This window comes from Cornus florida, unplaced genomic scaffold (assembly GCF_030987335.1).
Source record: "Cornus florida cultivar Cherokee Brave unplaced genomic scaffold, ASM3098733v1 CherokeeBrave_3.0.0_Hap2_Chr08, whole genome shotgun sequence".
Classification (NCBI taxonomy): domain Eukaryota; kingdom Viridiplantae; phylum Streptophyta; class Magnoliopsida; order Cornales; family Cornaceae; genus Cornus; species Cornus florida.
In genome coordinates, this window is record NW_026775578.1 from 77623318 (window position 1) to 77640954 (window position 17637).

Here is a 17637-nt window from a genome sequence, read left to right on the forward strand (position 1 = left end):
AATTAAATAATCAGGGCAAATAGTAAATTTGAAACCACACGGTATCTTTGTTAAAAAAATTATTAACCCGCATTAGAATGACATCGACCAATTAAGGGTCGACACAATTTATCCTTTTTTTTCTTTTATTTGTCAAACTAATTTTAACAAATATGAATATAATGACTAAATTTTTAGTACTAGGATTCCAATTTTCTAGTTCCAGAACAGTACCCAAGAAACCGCGTGTATCCCATACAAAATCTACCAAAACAGCGTCGTATCTTCATCGATAACCTTCAGAGCGCGCTCTCTCTCTCCTTTCTTTCTTCATCGTCCCGAACTAACTAATCTCTTCCACCGACGCTCTCAACAACGGCGATCTATCGACGGTTCTTGAGTGCTAAGCCTAATGGGCTTAAAACATAGAAATAGAAAGTAAGATTAGCCCCAACTGAACACACAAAATTGATCAAATATGGAGAACTCAGCCTTGGCGGCGGCAGCAGGAGGAGGTGGCGGTGGAGTCGTCAACGGTATGATTATCCCTCAAAATCAAAGTGGGGATGGTTCAACAGCAACAGTAACGGATTTGGATCCGAAGCAAAACCTGAACCAAGTAATAAACTCCATACAGAAGACGCTGGGACTCCTCCACCAGCTCTACCTCACTGTCTCTTCCTTCAACGTAGCCTCTCAACTCCCCCTCCTCCAACGCCTGTATGTATCTCTTCCTTTCTTTCTATCAAACAAACCCTAGATTAGATTTCTTTGGAAAAAAAAATCTTTCTTTTTTCGATTCAATTCTTAATTGAATTTATTTGTTTTTACAGGAATTCTCTTGTTATGGAGCTGGATAACATGATGAAATTGTCGGAAAAGTGCAACATCCAGGTCCCCATGGAGGTCCTCAAGTTAGTCTTTTTCTTTTTCTCCTTTTTTTTTTTTTTTCCTTGTCTTGTAGTTTACATTATTATGTCTTTAATTTGTGATAATCGATTCATTGTTATTGTATGTCTAGTTTAATTGATGATGGAAAGAATCCCGATGAATTCACAAGGGATGTTATAAATAGCTGCATTGCCAAAAATCAGATCACCAAAGGCAAAACGGATACCTTCAAGGTTACCCTTTTACTCTAATTTCGCTTCCTACCTAATAATTTCACAATTCCACTTCTTCTTCTTTACCCCTTTGTGTAATATGTAATTCATTTTGCCTCACTTAATTATCTACAATCCACACCTTGTTCTCCAATGTTATGGATAGCAATGATCTTATGTTATGTAATTCTTAAACCATTTTTTGTTATCATTTTAGCAATGATCTTATGCTCTTTTTTTTTTTTTTTTGTACCAAAGTTCAATTAAGACCATCATTTGTGCAATATTTAACTTACCTTTTTTCTTTGTAGGTTCCTTTTTAGGCAGCTTTTGTCTTCCAGTAATTCCTTAATTCTTAATACATCTGTCAAGTTTTGTGTCATAGGTTTAAACGAACTGAGGTGGCAGTAAGTGAGATTATACAGAGTTGGTAGGAGTGCACGTGGAGTGTTTTATTGGATGATCATATTTATAGTTTCTTCTGTGTATATGGACTGATAACTGATAATTGGCATTTTTGCCTGGTTAAAAGCAAAAAACTTATTGTTTAGTATGACTCATGAACATAATGTGCCTTCAAAGCTTTCCTTTACCATTTGTTGTATCAGATTGTAGGGGATATAAATTCTCTTTGTACACAATATGATGGATATAATAGAGATAATCTTAATACCATCCCATTCAGGAAAAAATAAGAGATAATCTTGGCCTAATGGTTTTTCATATGATATCCTACAAGTGTTAATATGATTCATGCACATTCCAGTGGCTCCTTTTTTGCAGATTATTATAATTCTTTGTGTTAATTATATTTTACAAATACTATACTTACACACTGTTGATTTCTTCAACTAAGCTTTAAGAATTCTGCATTTTTTACAGGGTTTTCGCAGGCATCTCCTAGAGGAACTTGAACAGGCATTCCCTGATGAAGTGGACGGTTACAGAGAGATACGCGCGGCTTCTGCTGCTGTAAGTCACATTTCTCATTAAGTTTGTTTCAATATGTTGTTCATTCAATTATGATATTGCCAGGTGTCAAGTTTACCCCGAGAAGTAGTTCCTGTCATTCCCCTTCTACGTGTGTTTGTATATACGTGCATGTGTGTATGTATACATGCATATATCCACCCCCCACCCCCAAACCCTAACCCCTGATGTTTTTTGCATAACTGCTACTACCCCTTCTGTCACACCCTGCTCCCCGTAGTCACGTGAGATAACAACCAGGAAAATGACATAACACCTCAAAGTTCTTCTAAAGTGAAATGCAGTATAATGTAATAGTAACAATAATGCTACCAAAATTTTCTCAACTCTCAAAGTCTAAAGTCTTCATGTAGACCGAACCTATACATTCCAGATTAAATACATGATTCAGAAGTCCATATAACATTGTAAGACTTTCAGAAGTCCATATAGCTTGTGGTTTTGCATTCCCCTTTTGAATGCTTTTATTTATTTATATACAATTAGTCACATACATAACATTATAAGAAAATGTACATCAATCTCTTCAAAAGGTTTTAAGTGATTCTGCTAATGTAAATATCATATGTGACACGTGAGAGACCAACAGATTAGGTCGATAAATAAAAGTGAGCTACCAGATTTGGTATTCACAAGTGCTGGCACCTATACTTTTTTTTTATTATTTTTAATAAATACAAACTTACACCATAAACTTTGCTAGTCCCTTATTCACATCAGATTAGGTGGGTCAGGAAACTTCCCTTGAGAAAATTTGCTGAGCCGATTGACTACTATATATTATATACCCCCAGGAATCCAGTTGTCTCATGCCAAAACCCTTCACATAAAGTTGTTTAGTCCAAATGAGTGCATGGGTTGAACATGTGGGCATGCCATCTTAGTGTTGGCACACCTGTCACATTCAACCACACGCTTCTTATATTCTACAAGGCTCCACGACACCTGGCATTAATTAATCACTACCATCATTCACCAAAGAATCTCATTTTGAAACTCGGGATATTACACCTTCTGATTGTTCGTACTTGGAAACCTTCTGAGAATTAATCTCAATTTATTTATTTATTTTTTTTAATCAAGGCAGTCCACATTTTTTTTATTTTTTATTATTGCTTTACAAACCCAATCATATGAGATAATGGTTATCTTTACTAGTTTCTCCTTGTGTAGATTAACACTGGCCCAACAGGAAAAGATCCTAACCACACACTTGCTTCTTATATTCTACAAGGCTCCACGACACCTGGCATTAATTAATCACTACCATCACGCACCAAAGAATCTCATTTTGAAACTCGGGATATTACACCTTCCGATTGTTCGTACTTGGAAACATGCAAAAAGTTGTCCAAGGAGGAGCTGATCCTTCCCATTACCCAACAAAAAAAGGCATAACAAGAGTTACTCTTTACCTTTATCAATAGAATTTTCCTCCCCCTCAAGACCACGTATTTCTCTTTCCCCAAATACGACACATCCAACATAAAGGATCTGTATATAAAAATGGAAAAAGAGAGAAAAAGATAACAAAGCTGTATTTTAAGCTTTCCCCCTCCTGAGCTTTTTCTTCTTTCTCCAAGTAAGGAGTGAATCTGCCACTGTACAGGGGAATAGCCTTGACACCCCAAAGATGCCAGCACAACGGATTATAGCTCTCTTGCCACTGGACAATGAATAAGCAATTGGTCCATCACTACTTTCCTCTCTACTCACACAACATCAGTTGGGACTTGGGAGTGATTTTTTATTATTTTTCTTTTTCTCTAACTTAGGTTACCAGTGGTCCGAATCTTCCCATGAACCATTGTTGATGCAAAAAAACCCCATTGGAAGGAGCATTGGAGCCCCTCCTGCTATCCATGGACTTAATTTTATTAGAACTGTATAAAATGACTTCACCTCAAAACACATATTTCAATGCCCCATTTCATGTCATCCCTTTCTGTTGGGAATCCACCTTATATGAATGGAGCTAATAACTCACTCCCAATCATTCACATCTCTCCCACACCCCATTTCATACCATCTCACGCATTCCTTCTATAATCCGCCATTAGGGCATTCTCACTTGCTAATGCATATGCTAGTTAAAGAATATATTTAGTCCTTTTTCCTTTCTGTGTGGATGTGTGTTTATTTGTTTATATATATATAGCTCTAATATCTTAACATCTGGTTAAGGAATCGAAACGGCTTGCACAAGCACAAAGCATATTACCAAATGGAGATGTGAAGATCAAGCCCGAGCTTTAAGAACCTAGGTCATTGACAAATCAGGATAATTTAGCCTATTTATGTATTACAATCTCTGTTGGTTAGATTAACTCTGATCCTATTTGGCTGATTTTGTAGGTTGAATTTCTTTAGTGCATGCCGAATATGTTATAATGGTGTGACTTCTTGTAACTTTAGAGTAGTTCATTCTCTATGAACTGTCAGAATGATGTATAAACTCTCAGAATGAAATGTCAATCTATTTCAGCATTCAATTTAAAATTACTTTCTTCTAAAAGCCAGTAAAATATAAAATTACCATCTTCCCTTTCACATGAGGTAAAACAAGAATCAATTAAAAGTTGTATGTTTGTGCTCCAGTATTCGATTCATTAGCCAGATGTCCAAGGACAAATTTAGTCAAATTTAAGCATATGGCGAAGGAAAAATTTAGGCAAATTTAAGCATATTATGTTTTATTGTATCATTTTAGTAATGGTGCTGTGTAAAACTATCAAATTCAAATATTTCCTAGATGGGTAAATTGGGATATTACTCGAACCTCTTCTAAAAATTAAACTAACCTACACGGATTTCCCTTCTGTTATGGTCAATGCTAGTCAATGACGGATTTTGCTGATGTCATGTACTGAATAAAGTGAAGTTCTCATATTACCCTTCGTCCATCTCCTCTCTCAAAGATGGTACTATAATCATTTATCACAACTTGAGGGTATTTCAGTAAATTAAACATATTTGTTAGTACATTTAATGGTCCGGACTGGGAAGGGAGGGGTTGGTTTTATTTTTAAGGGAGGTCTGAGTAATTATGGCAAACTATAATAGTTGTTTCTGTAATTATGGCAAACTATAATAGTTGTTTCTATAATTATAACAAATCATAAGGGATGTGTATAATTAATACCCTCCTAGATGTTGTTACTTATCAAAAATATTTCCTAATCCCAATTCAAGATATGATCCCAATTCAATATTGAAAACCACAGGAGAGGAATTTATGTTATCTATTGCCTCTATTGGCCGAACATATAAATTGACAACATGGCTCATGGAGAATTGGTAACTGTTGAAATATTTGGTTTATTTGCAAGAAAAACCCATGCATTGTACAAGTTTTGCAAGTCGCTCCCTGCATTGGGAGTATCCTACAATATTTTCAATAGTTAAGGAACAACTTGCAAAAAAAACTTGTATAGTAATTTTTTTATTCATCAACTTATATGTAAAAAGCTAGTGTTGTTGTATATACCTACAGAAACTTATAAATACCTTTCGTAATAACCATCTATGTAAGCTTGGTCACATGTGAACTTCAGCATACATATATTTTATAATTTATAGTAATATTATTCGTGATAATTATATTGTCCGTGTATATATATATATATTATTCGGCAATTAATGGAAAATATTTTCTTTGGATGAGCAGATGTTGTTAGAGTTAACAACTTACTTTACATCAAACCAACTTACTCCCTTTACAATTGATGGGGAAACGTAATACCAGTTGTGCTATCATTTTATCTATGGCTTCTCCATTGATTTGGATGTAAAATATTTTATTTTTTTAGTGTTTGATTGTCAAAAATTTAAGTAAAATCAAATAAAAATAATTTATTCATTAATTTTTTACAAGTTATTTTACACTTTCAACCCGATAACTTGATCACAACCTCGATTTAGACTTTTGCTAAACACTAAAATATGAAATAAAAAAAATAAAATAAAAAATTATCTGAAAAAGAAAATTATTTTTTATGAAAGATATTCGGCTATTGGCCTTGGCCAAACACCAAAAAATAAAAAAAAAAATAAAAAGTAAAAAGAATTTAGTTGTAGAAACAAACGTACCCTACTCTGTTCATGTTTATGTTGTATCTAATTTGCATGGACTTTGCTCCCAACGGAGGATCGCGGAGAATACAAACTATTTTTATGCTAAGTGGTGTGTGATGCTTCCTATTCCTATCCCAGTACCATCATGCATTGCATTAACAGGCATCCTCAAAGCCACTAATATCGGCGTTTCATTCTTTTAATTACTCATATGCCTATACCACCTATTGGACCATTTTAGATGTCACATTCATTTAAGGTTTTGTTTGTTCCGACATAATTTAAATAAAATATATATATTTTTATTTTTTAATGTTTGATAAGGTGTAGGTGGAAGTTTATCGTGTTGGATGAATAAAATAATCTGTCAAAAATTAATGATTAAGTTATTTTTATTAAATTTTAAAATAAATATTTTACTTAAATTTGACAACAAAACACCAAAAAAAAATTCATAATGGAAGGAGAATTGGAAGCTTGAAGCCATGGTCTGAGAGAGAGAGAGAGAGTAGACGAAGAATAGCCCCAAAAAATCTAAACATGTGGTTTATATCCGATTCTTTAGCTCACCTTGGTCTCACCTTTGACCACAAAGTCTAAAATGCCACTCTGGTGGAGCCAGGATTTAAATTCAGGTGGGGCATAGCAAAACATAAAATAAAAAAAAATTGAAGAATTTTAAGTAATAGAAGGAAAAACACAAATAAGAAGAAAAAGGGAAAGAAAAATGATAGGACTTGGAAAGAAACTAATTAGAGCATGAATGAACAAGGGAAAAAAGTAAATTAAAGAAATTTAAAGAATAAATGGGGAAAAAAAGGAAAAATTAAAGAAATTTTGAAAATTTGGGTTTGGATTTTTGGGGAGTGGGGGATCATATATATAATATAGGCATATACTAGCTCCGCCACTAACTTTTATGTACCTACATGCATATCCACATAAATGTATATACACTTAAACACATATTCACATAAATGTACAATAAGCTACACGCATACACTTAAACACATATCCACATAAATGTATATAATATAATAAATATGAAATGCACGTGGACTTAAAAAGATTACCATCGCATGAAAAATCCAGGTGTGGGACCTAGACCTTGACCAAAAATCCAAAAAAAATGCTAAAACGCCTCAAAATACATTTCTAAGAGTTTTAAACCCAAAGAAATATCCCAAACCACTCTCGGAACCTTCATGACACACTAACCGCGGTGCGTGACATGCAAAACGAGGAATAAAAATAAATAAATCCGAAAATTCGAAAAACACCCAAAAAATTGAAAATTTGAGAAACGTCATAGGCATGCTCTATGATATCTACCAGGGTATGTACAAGCAATTTTAATTTTTTTTTGGAAATCATGAGCACCTATAATTAAGGTGCCGAAAAGGTTAAATGATAAAGGTGCAAACTTGTAGTGGCTAAATATTAATTACTCCACAGATAGATAAATATGACCCAAAAATGAGTTGAAAGGATGCAAATTTCGAATTATATAAAGCTACTAGCATGACTAATACATGATCTTCCACTACGTTTCTTTAACGTAAAAGATTTCAAACTGGACGCATATAATTAGTGGGAAAATCTGAAAGTACATAATACTACTAAACCCGAGGATTCATGGGAATCTTGATTGCTTTTAAATTTCAAGTCCTACCATTATTTGCTAGAAAGGAGACCTTAATTTTTTTGAGTCTAACCAAGGCTTCTTTCATGTTTATCCTTTACCCGGGTATATCATTTGAGCATTCCACAGCTAAACCCAAGATAGATGAGAAGCATTGCTCATTCACAAAGAAATCTTCTCCATATCTTCCAATCAAATTGGAGTCCGCAACTCCAATTATGGAACCATCCAATGCTTCATTCACCCAACGCTTCAAACTCATCTCCCCGGCAAACATTTCTTCCGTCGGCTTCTTCCTTGTGAATGTTTCCATCAACATGATACCGTAACTATAGACATCACCTCTTGTAGATACTATTCCTCCCGTTCCATACTCTATGCAAGACTACATTAATTACAAAATCAAACACCAAAATTGAACTTTAGTATGGGAATTTTTTTTTTTTTTTCTTGTTTAAAAAGAAATAGGGATGCTCGAGCATGAACTAAATTAAATAACAAACATGGAACATCACCTGGTACCATATACCCAATTGTTGCTAAGGTCATAGTTTGTACCATACGATCCCCTTCACTTAAGAGTTTCGCAATTCCAAAATCAGCAACATGTGCAACCATGTCTTCGTTGAAGAGGACATTGCTGGGCTTCAAATCGCAATGAACAATGGGTGTAGTATGACCATGATGTAGATACTCCAAGGCTGATGCAACATCTATCATGACATTCAACCGTTGCAGGATATCCAAACAATAGTTGTGAGAATACAACCACTTCTCGAGGCTCCCATTAGGAATGTACTCTAGTACCAAGGCCTTGAAATCCAGGTTAGAGCAATTGCTGATGATTTTAATTAGATTCCGATGACGAATGTTGCGCATTACTTCACACTCGATATCAAAACTCTTGAAAGCTACTTCTAGTTGCAAATTGAAAATTTTTACTGCAATACTCATTCCATCCTGGAGCATTCCTCTATATACTGAGCCATAACTCCCCATGCCGATTAGGTTGGTTTCACTAAATGCTTTTGTTGCTTGTAGAAGTTCCTCATATGAAACTTCTCTAAGCAAGAGGTGACAAATCTACATGGGTCTGCAATTTGATCTTTTTGTTTCTTCCTATCAACACAAACATGAGGGCCACAACAAAAATTGCTAATGCAATAGGGGTTTAAAATATATATCAACCTCAGTGAAATTTTTGACCTCGATCTTTGATGAAGTTTACATGGGGGGAATTGTATTCACGGTACACCACAAAGTGCACCATTATGCATAAAGGACTTGGCTGTAAAGTTAGCAAAATGTCCTCCAGTAGGAATTTCTCCTTGCAGACTATTGAAAGACACATTGAAATAGTTGAGATACCTGAGTGCCTCCAAGGACTTGGGAATAACACCAGACAAGCTATTATTCGATAGATCCAAGAATTTCAAGCTTATTAAGTTGCCCAGTGATTGATGAATAGGTCCTTGCATTTTATTGTGGTCCAAGAAGAGAGAAACTAATGACTGAGCTCCTCCAATGGTGTTCGGGATTGTACCTGATAAGTGATTTCATGACAAGTCTATTTCTATTATGACTTTCAAATTTCCAATATGATCCAATGGTAGTTGACCTCTTAGGAAGTTTGAGGATAGGTTTATAATCAATAGATCTGTAAGGTTCCACAAGCTTGACGGTATTATGGAAATCAATTTGTTGGACTTGAGATGGAGCATTCTCAGTGAATTTAGCTCACCAAAGCATGTCGGAATCGATCCATAGAGCTTGTAATTACTTACATTCAAGGCTCCCAACTTCTTTAATCGACAAAGATCATCTGGGATGTATCTTTCAAATCTATTATTTTCAAGACGCAAATGATCTAGATTTCTTAATCTTCCAATTGCTTTTGGGATAGGTCCAATCAATTGGTTGTTTTGTAAATTTATATATTCCAAGTTACTCAAATTACCGATTCCACTCGGGATGTTTCCCTTAATATTGCATTCAATTGCCTCAAACGCTTGTAGTCTAGACGACAAATTGCCAAATGAAATTGGAAGTATTCCGTTCAATGGAATTAATGATATGCCCAATATCTCCAATTTTTTGCAATTCATTAAAGAAGAGAGAAATCTCACCAATGGAATTAATGATATGCCCAATATCTCCAATTTTTTGCAATTCATTAAAGAAGAGAGAAATCTCAACTCCGGAGTAGAAGATTCTCTGGTCAAACTATTTGTACTAACTATGAGCCCCCGTAGGAATCTTGAACTACCAAGCGTATTTGGTATACATCCAATGAATGAGTTTCTGCTTAAGGTAAGGATGTTAAGCTTAGAAGCATTAGAGATAGAGTTGGGGATTGTTCCACTGAGTTAATTCCCTGCTAGATCAAGCCAATTAAGATTCGGAAGCCAAAACCCCATGTTAGAAGGTAAATTACCTCATAAGTAATTATCGCCTAGGTCAAGGTATGTCATTGTTGACACATTGAATATTTTGAATGGAATGGTGCCAGTGAAGGTGTTTCCATAGGCTACAAGAAGCTCGAGATTAAGGTTACCCATCTCATCTAGTAAAGTACCTATTGTTCCATTTTACATTTTCTTAAATTCATTATGCACAGGGTAAACGTTTACTAAAGTAAAATAAAGGTAGACTAAGTAGTAATTAAAGTCTCCAAGTTACCTGTCAAGTTGTTATGGCCAATAACTAGATGCTTGAGCGAAGTAAGGTTTCCGATTTACCTGGATATGCTACCGGTGAATTCATTACGAAACAATCCTAACCATTGAAGCGCTTTGCATTTCCATAAGTTGGATAGAATTTGACCTGTGAGTTGATTAGTGTCAAGATCTAGATTTTCAAGAAAAGGAAGGTTGAAATGAGTGTTCACTAGGAGGCTTCCAGATAGGCTATTGTTTGATAAATTAATAGTTCGCAAAGAAGAAATGTTGAAGATAGAAGATGGAATACGCCCTGTCAAATAGCCACTTGGGAAGCTCAATTTTTCCAGACGTTGAAAATTACCTATCTCCGATGGAATTTCACCTGCAAAGTTGTAAGAAGCAACACATATATAATTTTTTCCTTTGTTATACTAGTAATGAATGTATAATGAAGATATGAACACTTTGTTTTGGTGCTTACAGGTAAATTTGAACACCAATTGTAAATCATAAAAAATAAAAAATAAAATCCTCACATGTATACTCATTGAAAATACAAATAAAGGTAAAATGAAAAAAAAACCCCTAAACTATGGGAAAACCTACAACTAACCAAAAATGCAAAATACCCCCTGAACTATGCAAAAAAGTTGCTAATCACCCCCTCCGGCCAAGGTCCGGTGAGAATTGGCCATTAAATTTGGTTAAATTTTTTTAAAAGACCATACTGCCCTTAGAAGTATGAAAGGACAAGAGTGCCCTTAATTTCTAACCTTTGACTTCAATAGCCAAACATGGCTTTAACCGGGGACCACAGTGACGGCAAGAATGTCGGCGAGCTATGAAAGATAGGGAAACTATGAAAGATTGATTCTGGAATTTGAGAGAGAGAAAGAGGATACCTCTTCAGTTGTAATAATTGTTTTGATGTGCTGAAACATAATTGAAACAAAAACAATTTAAGCAACAAACAGAGGAATGATTAAGGCAAAGATGGAAATGGATACCAGGTGTTCTAGAAATTGACCTCCAAACTGAGAACGATTGCTCTTTTTCGGGCAAGAATTGTAGAAAGATAAGAGAGCAGAGGATCAAGAATTCGAAGATCCTTAACATTAATCGACACACATCGCATTATGGCATACTTATCCAAATCAAGAATTGTACCATGCCCACTTTGGTCTAGCAACATCCGACTCCTAGAAACAGCCGTCTGTGATTAGGTTGCAAAACTTGGCGGGATGGAACGGTGGTGCTTACGGCGGTTCTAAAATCAACAGGTATGAGCGTAGAGAGAGGGAACGAGCGATCATCAGACGACCGTAATTGCCCTTCGCCTCAGCCACGCCTGCTCCGACGGCCGTAATTGCTCCGTCATAGTCACTTTCTCTTTATATTGTAAGGTATATATATATATATATATATATATACAGACATAAAATCAAGGCTCGCTTCCTCTGCTCTCGCATAGCCAAGCGGTGAACCAATTCATTATGAACACCCTCAATCTCGCCTGAAATTTCTTCGCCGAGGAAAAACAATTAATTGACGAAGATGTGATGATGCTTACTAATCAAACTTTGAAAATAATGGAATCACAAATGGGGATATATATACTCCTTAGCCGCCTCAAAATTGAGAATCCAGAACGGGTCCTCAAAACCCACTACGCAGGATAGCGCTCCGACAACCTCCAGTAGAGCAAGACGAGTTGAAATAGAACAAGTCACCCGTTCCATCGTCATCTTCATCGTCATCGCCATCATAGCCGAGGGGCCAATTTTTGGGTACAAATAACTGTTTCTAATCGTGAGGGAGGTTGAAGAGAGAGAGTGAATCGGATTCACCTGAGTGATCGAGTTGGGAGGGTATTGAGTGGTGGGTGAGTTGGAAGAAACCGAGTTGAGAAGAAACAGAGAGAAGATTGGTTAAAAGAGTTGGGTTTAGGTCAGAGAGAGAGATGAGGGGAAGAGCGGTGGTGGGTGGTGGTGGTGAGCCGCGAGTAAGGAGGGAGATTGGGTGGGAGGCGATAAAGGAGTCGGGAGAGAACATCAGCAGCGGTGGCGGCCGATGAGGAGAGATGGTTGGGTTAGATCGATGGTGTTAGCAGCGGAGCTGTGATTGTGCCATACGAGTTAGGGAGTCAATTAAAGAAATTGATATTATCAGCAAACTGCGTTGTTTTATAAGGAGGGCAGTTTTGTTTTTTTTCTTTTCCGGTGGCCTAAGGGGGCAAATTGCAACAAATTGAAATTTCAGGAGTTTTTTTTTTTGTAGTTCCAGGGGTTAGTTGCAAAATCCCCATAGTTTAGGGTTTTTTTTTTTTTTTTTTTTGCATTTTACCCTAAAAATAAACAAGAAACTTGCAAGTAATATTTAGTTAGTGTCACTACATGTCAAATGTGCAACTTGGCCAGGCCAACCCAGCCCAACTCACACTCAGCCCAAATTTTTTGGAATTTGGACTTTTAAATTCACAAATCCGGCCTAAATCGGGTTGGGATCTTTCAAAGCCCAGATAATTCAGGTTGGGTTCGGGCTCAACTCGAACCCAACCCAAAATTTAAAAAAACTTCCATTTTTTTTTTTTTTTCTCTTAGTACTCACACACACATACATCCACTGAGGCTCGGGTTGGGATATTTCAAAGCCCAGATAATTCGGGTTGGGCTCGGGCTCAACTCGAACCCAACCCAAAATTTAAAAAAACTTCCATTTTTTTTTTTTTCCTTTCTTTTTTTTTTTTTCTTAGTACTCACACACACATTCCTCCATTGAGGCTCGAACCCCTGACCTCCTTTTGAAAAGTAAGGGCCTAATACCGCAGACCACTGGCCTGTTGGTAGCTTTCAAATCTTTGATATATATGTATCTATTTATGTGAAGTGTCTTATCATTTACTAAAAATCTTAATTGGTCATTGATATATATATATATGTGTGTGTGTGTGCGCGCGCGCGCGCGTGCGCGTGTTTGTGTGTTTGATCGCAGAAAGAGAAACCAAATGCAAACAGGTATCAAAGAATTGCCGCCCGAATAATTTAAAAATAAAAATTTATTTAATAACAAATAAAAAGAAAAAAGTTTTTTTTTTTCATATTTAAAATAAAATAAGGTAAGTTTTATATATTTTTTTTGTATTAATAAAAATAAAATTAGAGTTGAAAAAACACAAAAAATAATAATTGAATACTTCATAGCCACAATACTAATAGTTCAATAAGATTTAAAAAACTTATTAATGAATTAATATTTTCGGAAAATTTTTTAAAAAACTTCCATTTTTTTTTTCACCTTCCAATTTTTTTTTTCTTTTTTCATTCCTTCCAAATATATATATTTATATCTATATATGTGATTGAAGAGACTATAAATGGTAATAACAGTGAGGCGGTTGCTGCTTTTCCTCCCCCCCTCTCTCTCGATCCGATTTGCTCTCCACCGACGGCAGCTTGTGTTAAGAATTACTTCCACTTACATGGATTGTCTTAGAGTTTTATTCGGAGTGATTTAAAAATAAAAATTTATTAAATAACAAATAAAAAAGAATTTTTTTTTTTACTTTTATATTGAAAATAAAATAAGATAAGTTTTATACTTTTGTATTAATAAAAATAAAATTAGAGTTGAAAAATCATAAAAATTAATAATTGAATATTTCAGTGACAATGATGTTTCAAATCAGAAAAGAAACGATGTAATTTGCATATTTGTTCATAAGAAAAGAAAAAAAAGAAGAAAAAAAATTTAAACAGGTCAACCCATCCAGCCCAAACACATTCGGGCTCGGGTTACTGTCAGAGTCCAGAATTTTTGACATTGAACTGGCCTAACCCAACCCAAATTCGGGTTAAGGTTGGGTTGGGACCAAGCTGGGTTGGACCGGCCCAACTTGTAGCGCTACTACATGTAGTGGTAGACAAATTACTAGCGTTTTGCCATACATGATATGGTTGAACAATTAACTACCAAGGGAAACTCCTATGCAAGTTTATCAAATTTCCTTTGTGCTTACGGATTTCCTACTCCACGGCAGGTATATATCAAAAATATTATACCCTCGGTTTCATATTAGTTGTCTACTATTTAACCTAAATTAGATGTCCCATTTGGGAATTTAAAAAAAAACAAAAAAAACTATTTTTTCATACTTACCCTTTAATTTTTCAAATATCACCCAACTTGATAATATATACCTTTAAACTGAAAAGGACAACATTGTAGTTTTAAAAGGGACCATTTAAAAACTTAAAATATCAAAAGTGAACAACTAATATGGAATGGAAAGAATAATTAATTCTTGAGTTAGATGTGAAGTTAAAATCATACATTTCAAGTTGTTTTCACCAAGATATAACTCCTTTAGCATAGACAGGTTCCCAATTTGTCTAGGTATACTGCCAATGAAGCCATTGGACTGTAATGATAGGTATTGGAGCTCCCTGAATCTGAACAAATTGGCGAGAATTTGGCCGTTAAGCTGATTATGAGAAAGATGTAGTTCTCCAAGTTTTGGAAGATGGTTGCAAATACCTTCGGGCAAACTTCCAGACAAGCTATTGTTTGACAAATTAATAAACCTCAAAGAAGAAATGTTGAAGACTAAAGATGGGATGGATCCTCTGAGCTTCTTAGAATCCAACCACAGTACTTGAAGTTCAGAAAGACTACCAATTTCTTCTAGAATATTTCCATGTAAAGAATTGCTTCCGATATCCAACATCTCTAGCTTGGAGATGTTGCATAATGATTTTGGGATAGTACCTGTGAAACTATTGTTATTCAGATTCAATTGGTGGAGCTTTGATAAGATCCCAAACCATGGTGGTGTTGAGATATGTGTGCCCTAGCATAGCACATTCTTATTTGGATTGTAAAAGTCATGGTTCCTTATCTGAATATTATTATTAAGGCATTATACAATTGGTGAATGGAATGTATTATTTTTTTCGATTCATTATGGAATTGATTGTGTCTACTTGATTACAAGATATATTTATATATGTATGTAATGGTAATTAATACTGAGTTATAAATTAGTAATCATAAATGGTTCAAAGTCGGTAATTATGGATGAATATTTAATTAGTTAAGACTTGAACCGAGTCCACGATAGATTGAGATATATTACGAGAGTTGTCTTATGCAATTACTCTCTATCACAGTCATGGCTTTTGACTCTCAAGCATGAGAGAAGTATAGACTCTTTATTAATTAATAATTACTTTGATTTGTTCGGCGGATACCTCGGGATCCTTAAATCGGCACTTTGAGTAGTTATGTAATTAATAGTTAGAAGTTTATATTCTCAATATTTGCATCAGTGCTATTTGTATTTATTTTGTTTTGATTATGGTTGATCACAAATTAAATTCGAAGACCTTCGTATGCTTTAGACAAAATGTTTTCTATATATATTTATTTAGTAAATTATTATTTTTGTCAAACAAATATTTTATTGTGATCGAGCCGGAAATAATCAAAGGTAACAAAATAATTATATTAATTATGTTGTCGAATTGATGGTTTTAATTATCCGATAAATAATTATGCATAGAGGGGTCAAAGTGCAACATTGACTTAGAGGTTATTTACTATTTAATTGGAGTGCAATTAATTTCTTTTAGTGGAGTAGAAATTAAATTATGAATGAATTGAATTGGGTCCATGGTTTAATAGACCATACCAATTATTAATTTATAGTAGCCAAGAAAATAGTAAGCCCAAAGGATTCTCACCCATAGCCCAAGTTGATATTAGAGTCATATTAGAATTAAGAAATTTGAATTAGAGATGGAGAAGGATTTATTGTTTCCTTTTCTTATTTTTAGTTTGCCTATATATACATGGGTCCATGTATATTTTAGGTGTGACTTTTAGAACAAGAAAAAGGAATATATTTTTTCTCTCTAGTTTTTAGGGTTTGTTTTCTCTTCTAAAGGAGGCTACCACAAGCCTTGATTCCAAGGTCATTCATCAAGGCATATTGGTGATTCCTAAAGGGAAGATTATCATCAAGAAGAAGGAGAAATGATCTTGCTAAGGGATCTACAATAAGTGAGAACATTTACTTTAGAGGAAAGATTAAAAGGTTTACTCAGACCTTTGATGTAAGTATTCAAATTGTTAATTGAATGATACATCATCTTTTATTTTGCATAAAACTTGTCTCTATGTGATGAATCAAGATCTGCACGTTTCCCAACAAGTGGTATCTCTCCACTGAAGCCGTTGAACTTCAAATTGATTTGGTTTAATCGGCGCAGATGAGCCAACTCGTCAGGTATAGACCCATTGAGATTGTTGTGACTGACATCAAGTGTCGTAAGGAAGAGTGATTTCCGAGATGTAGAGCAATGGTGCCTTGGAGACCCATGTGAGAGAGAACCAAGGCAGTTACCCTATGGTGGGTGAGACCACAGGAGACACCAACCCAATTGCAAACTGAGGTAATGGTTGACTAATTATTAGCCAATACATGTTCATGGTCATAAATGATGCGGGCTCTGAAGGCGAGAAGAGCATACTGATCACTAGTGAAATTTGTAATGGACCTAGCCAAGCAAGCCACTGAACAATAGTGTATCGACAACGCCAGAGAAAAAAGGAAGCTAGTCTTAATCTCCATGAGTTTGAGTTTCATGTGAAATATATCTATAGACTTAGCTAACAAGTCAGGCTTGGCAAGATGTTTTATAAGATGGTGAAATCATGGTCTGGTTATTATGATGATGGATAGTTGATCACAACCGTCTATTCTATTATCCAATCAAGATTACTATTACTACAAAACAACGATTGGAATTTCTTGTTGGGTGACTACACATATTTAATTAATTGCCAAGACGGGCACAAATCCTCTGCTGTAGATTCCCAAGCTGTCCCCTCCTGTAAGTTCTTATGTGGTTTATGTTTGGCCACGTCATTCACCACCATTTGACAATTGAGACCGTGTTTGGCAATCACACCACCATTTATAAGTAACATCACAGGATCTAAAAAGTAACATCACAGGAGTCTAAAAGTAACATCACCATTTATGTGCATACCTTTGGCCACGTCATTCACCACTATTTGACAATTGAGACCGTGTTTGGCAATTACACCACCATTTATAAGTAATATCACATAATCTAAAAAGTAACATCACAGGAGTCTAAAAGTAACATCACCATTTATGTGCTTACCT

At 35.2% G+C, this 17637-nt stretch overlaps 3 protein-coding genes across 4 annotated transcripts; 1 reads left to right on the forward strand and 2 right to left on the reverse strand.

The window, feature by feature from the left end:
• Positions 1 to 207: 207 nt before the first annotated feature.
• On the forward strand, positions 208 to 4574 carry LOC132268158 (mediator of RNA polymerase II transcription subunit 10b-like). Of its 2 annotated transcripts, none has more exons than XM_059768926.1 (5): positions 208 to 699; positions 813 to 893; positions 1001 to 1103; positions 1965 to 2054; positions 4428 to 4574. In XM_059768926.1, the coding sequence occupies exons 1-5, from the start codon at positions 458 to 460 to the stop codon at positions 4440 to 4442; spliced, it is 531 nt and encodes a 176-aa protein (XP_059624909.1). In that variant the 5' UTR covers positions 208 to 457; the 3' UTR covers positions 4443 to 4574. The 2 variants fall into 2 exon arrangements, with proteins under 2 accessions (XP_059624909.1, XP_059624908.1); XM_059768925.1 differs by having other exon boundaries at positions 210 to 699; positions 4257 to 4574.
• Positions 4575 to 7433: 2859 nt separating this feature from the next.
• LOC132268159 (receptor kinase-like protein Xa21) lies at positions 7434 to 12581 on the reverse strand. The gene is made up of 3 exons (XM_059768927.1): positions 11456 to 12581; positions 8304 to 10830; positions 7434 to 8173 (listed from the first exon to the last, which is right to left on the reverse strand). Exons 2-3 carry the CDS (start codon positions 8785 to 8787, stop codon positions 8127 to 8129), a joined length of 531 nt encoding a protein of 176 aa, XP_059624910.1. The 5' UTR covers positions 8788 to 10830; positions 11456 to 12581; the 3' UTR covers positions 7434 to 8126.
• Positions 9033 to 15171, reverse strand: LOC132270490 (LRR receptor-like serine/threonine-protein kinase GSO1). The gene is made up of 2 exons (XM_059771672.1): positions 14778 to 15171; positions 9033 to 9331 (listed from the first exon to the last, which is right to left on the reverse strand). Exons 1-2 carry the CDS (start codon positions 15169 to 15171, stop codon positions 9033 to 9035), a joined length of 693 nt encoding a protein of 230 aa, XP_059627655.1.
• Positions 15172 to 17637: the final 2466 nt, after the last annotated feature.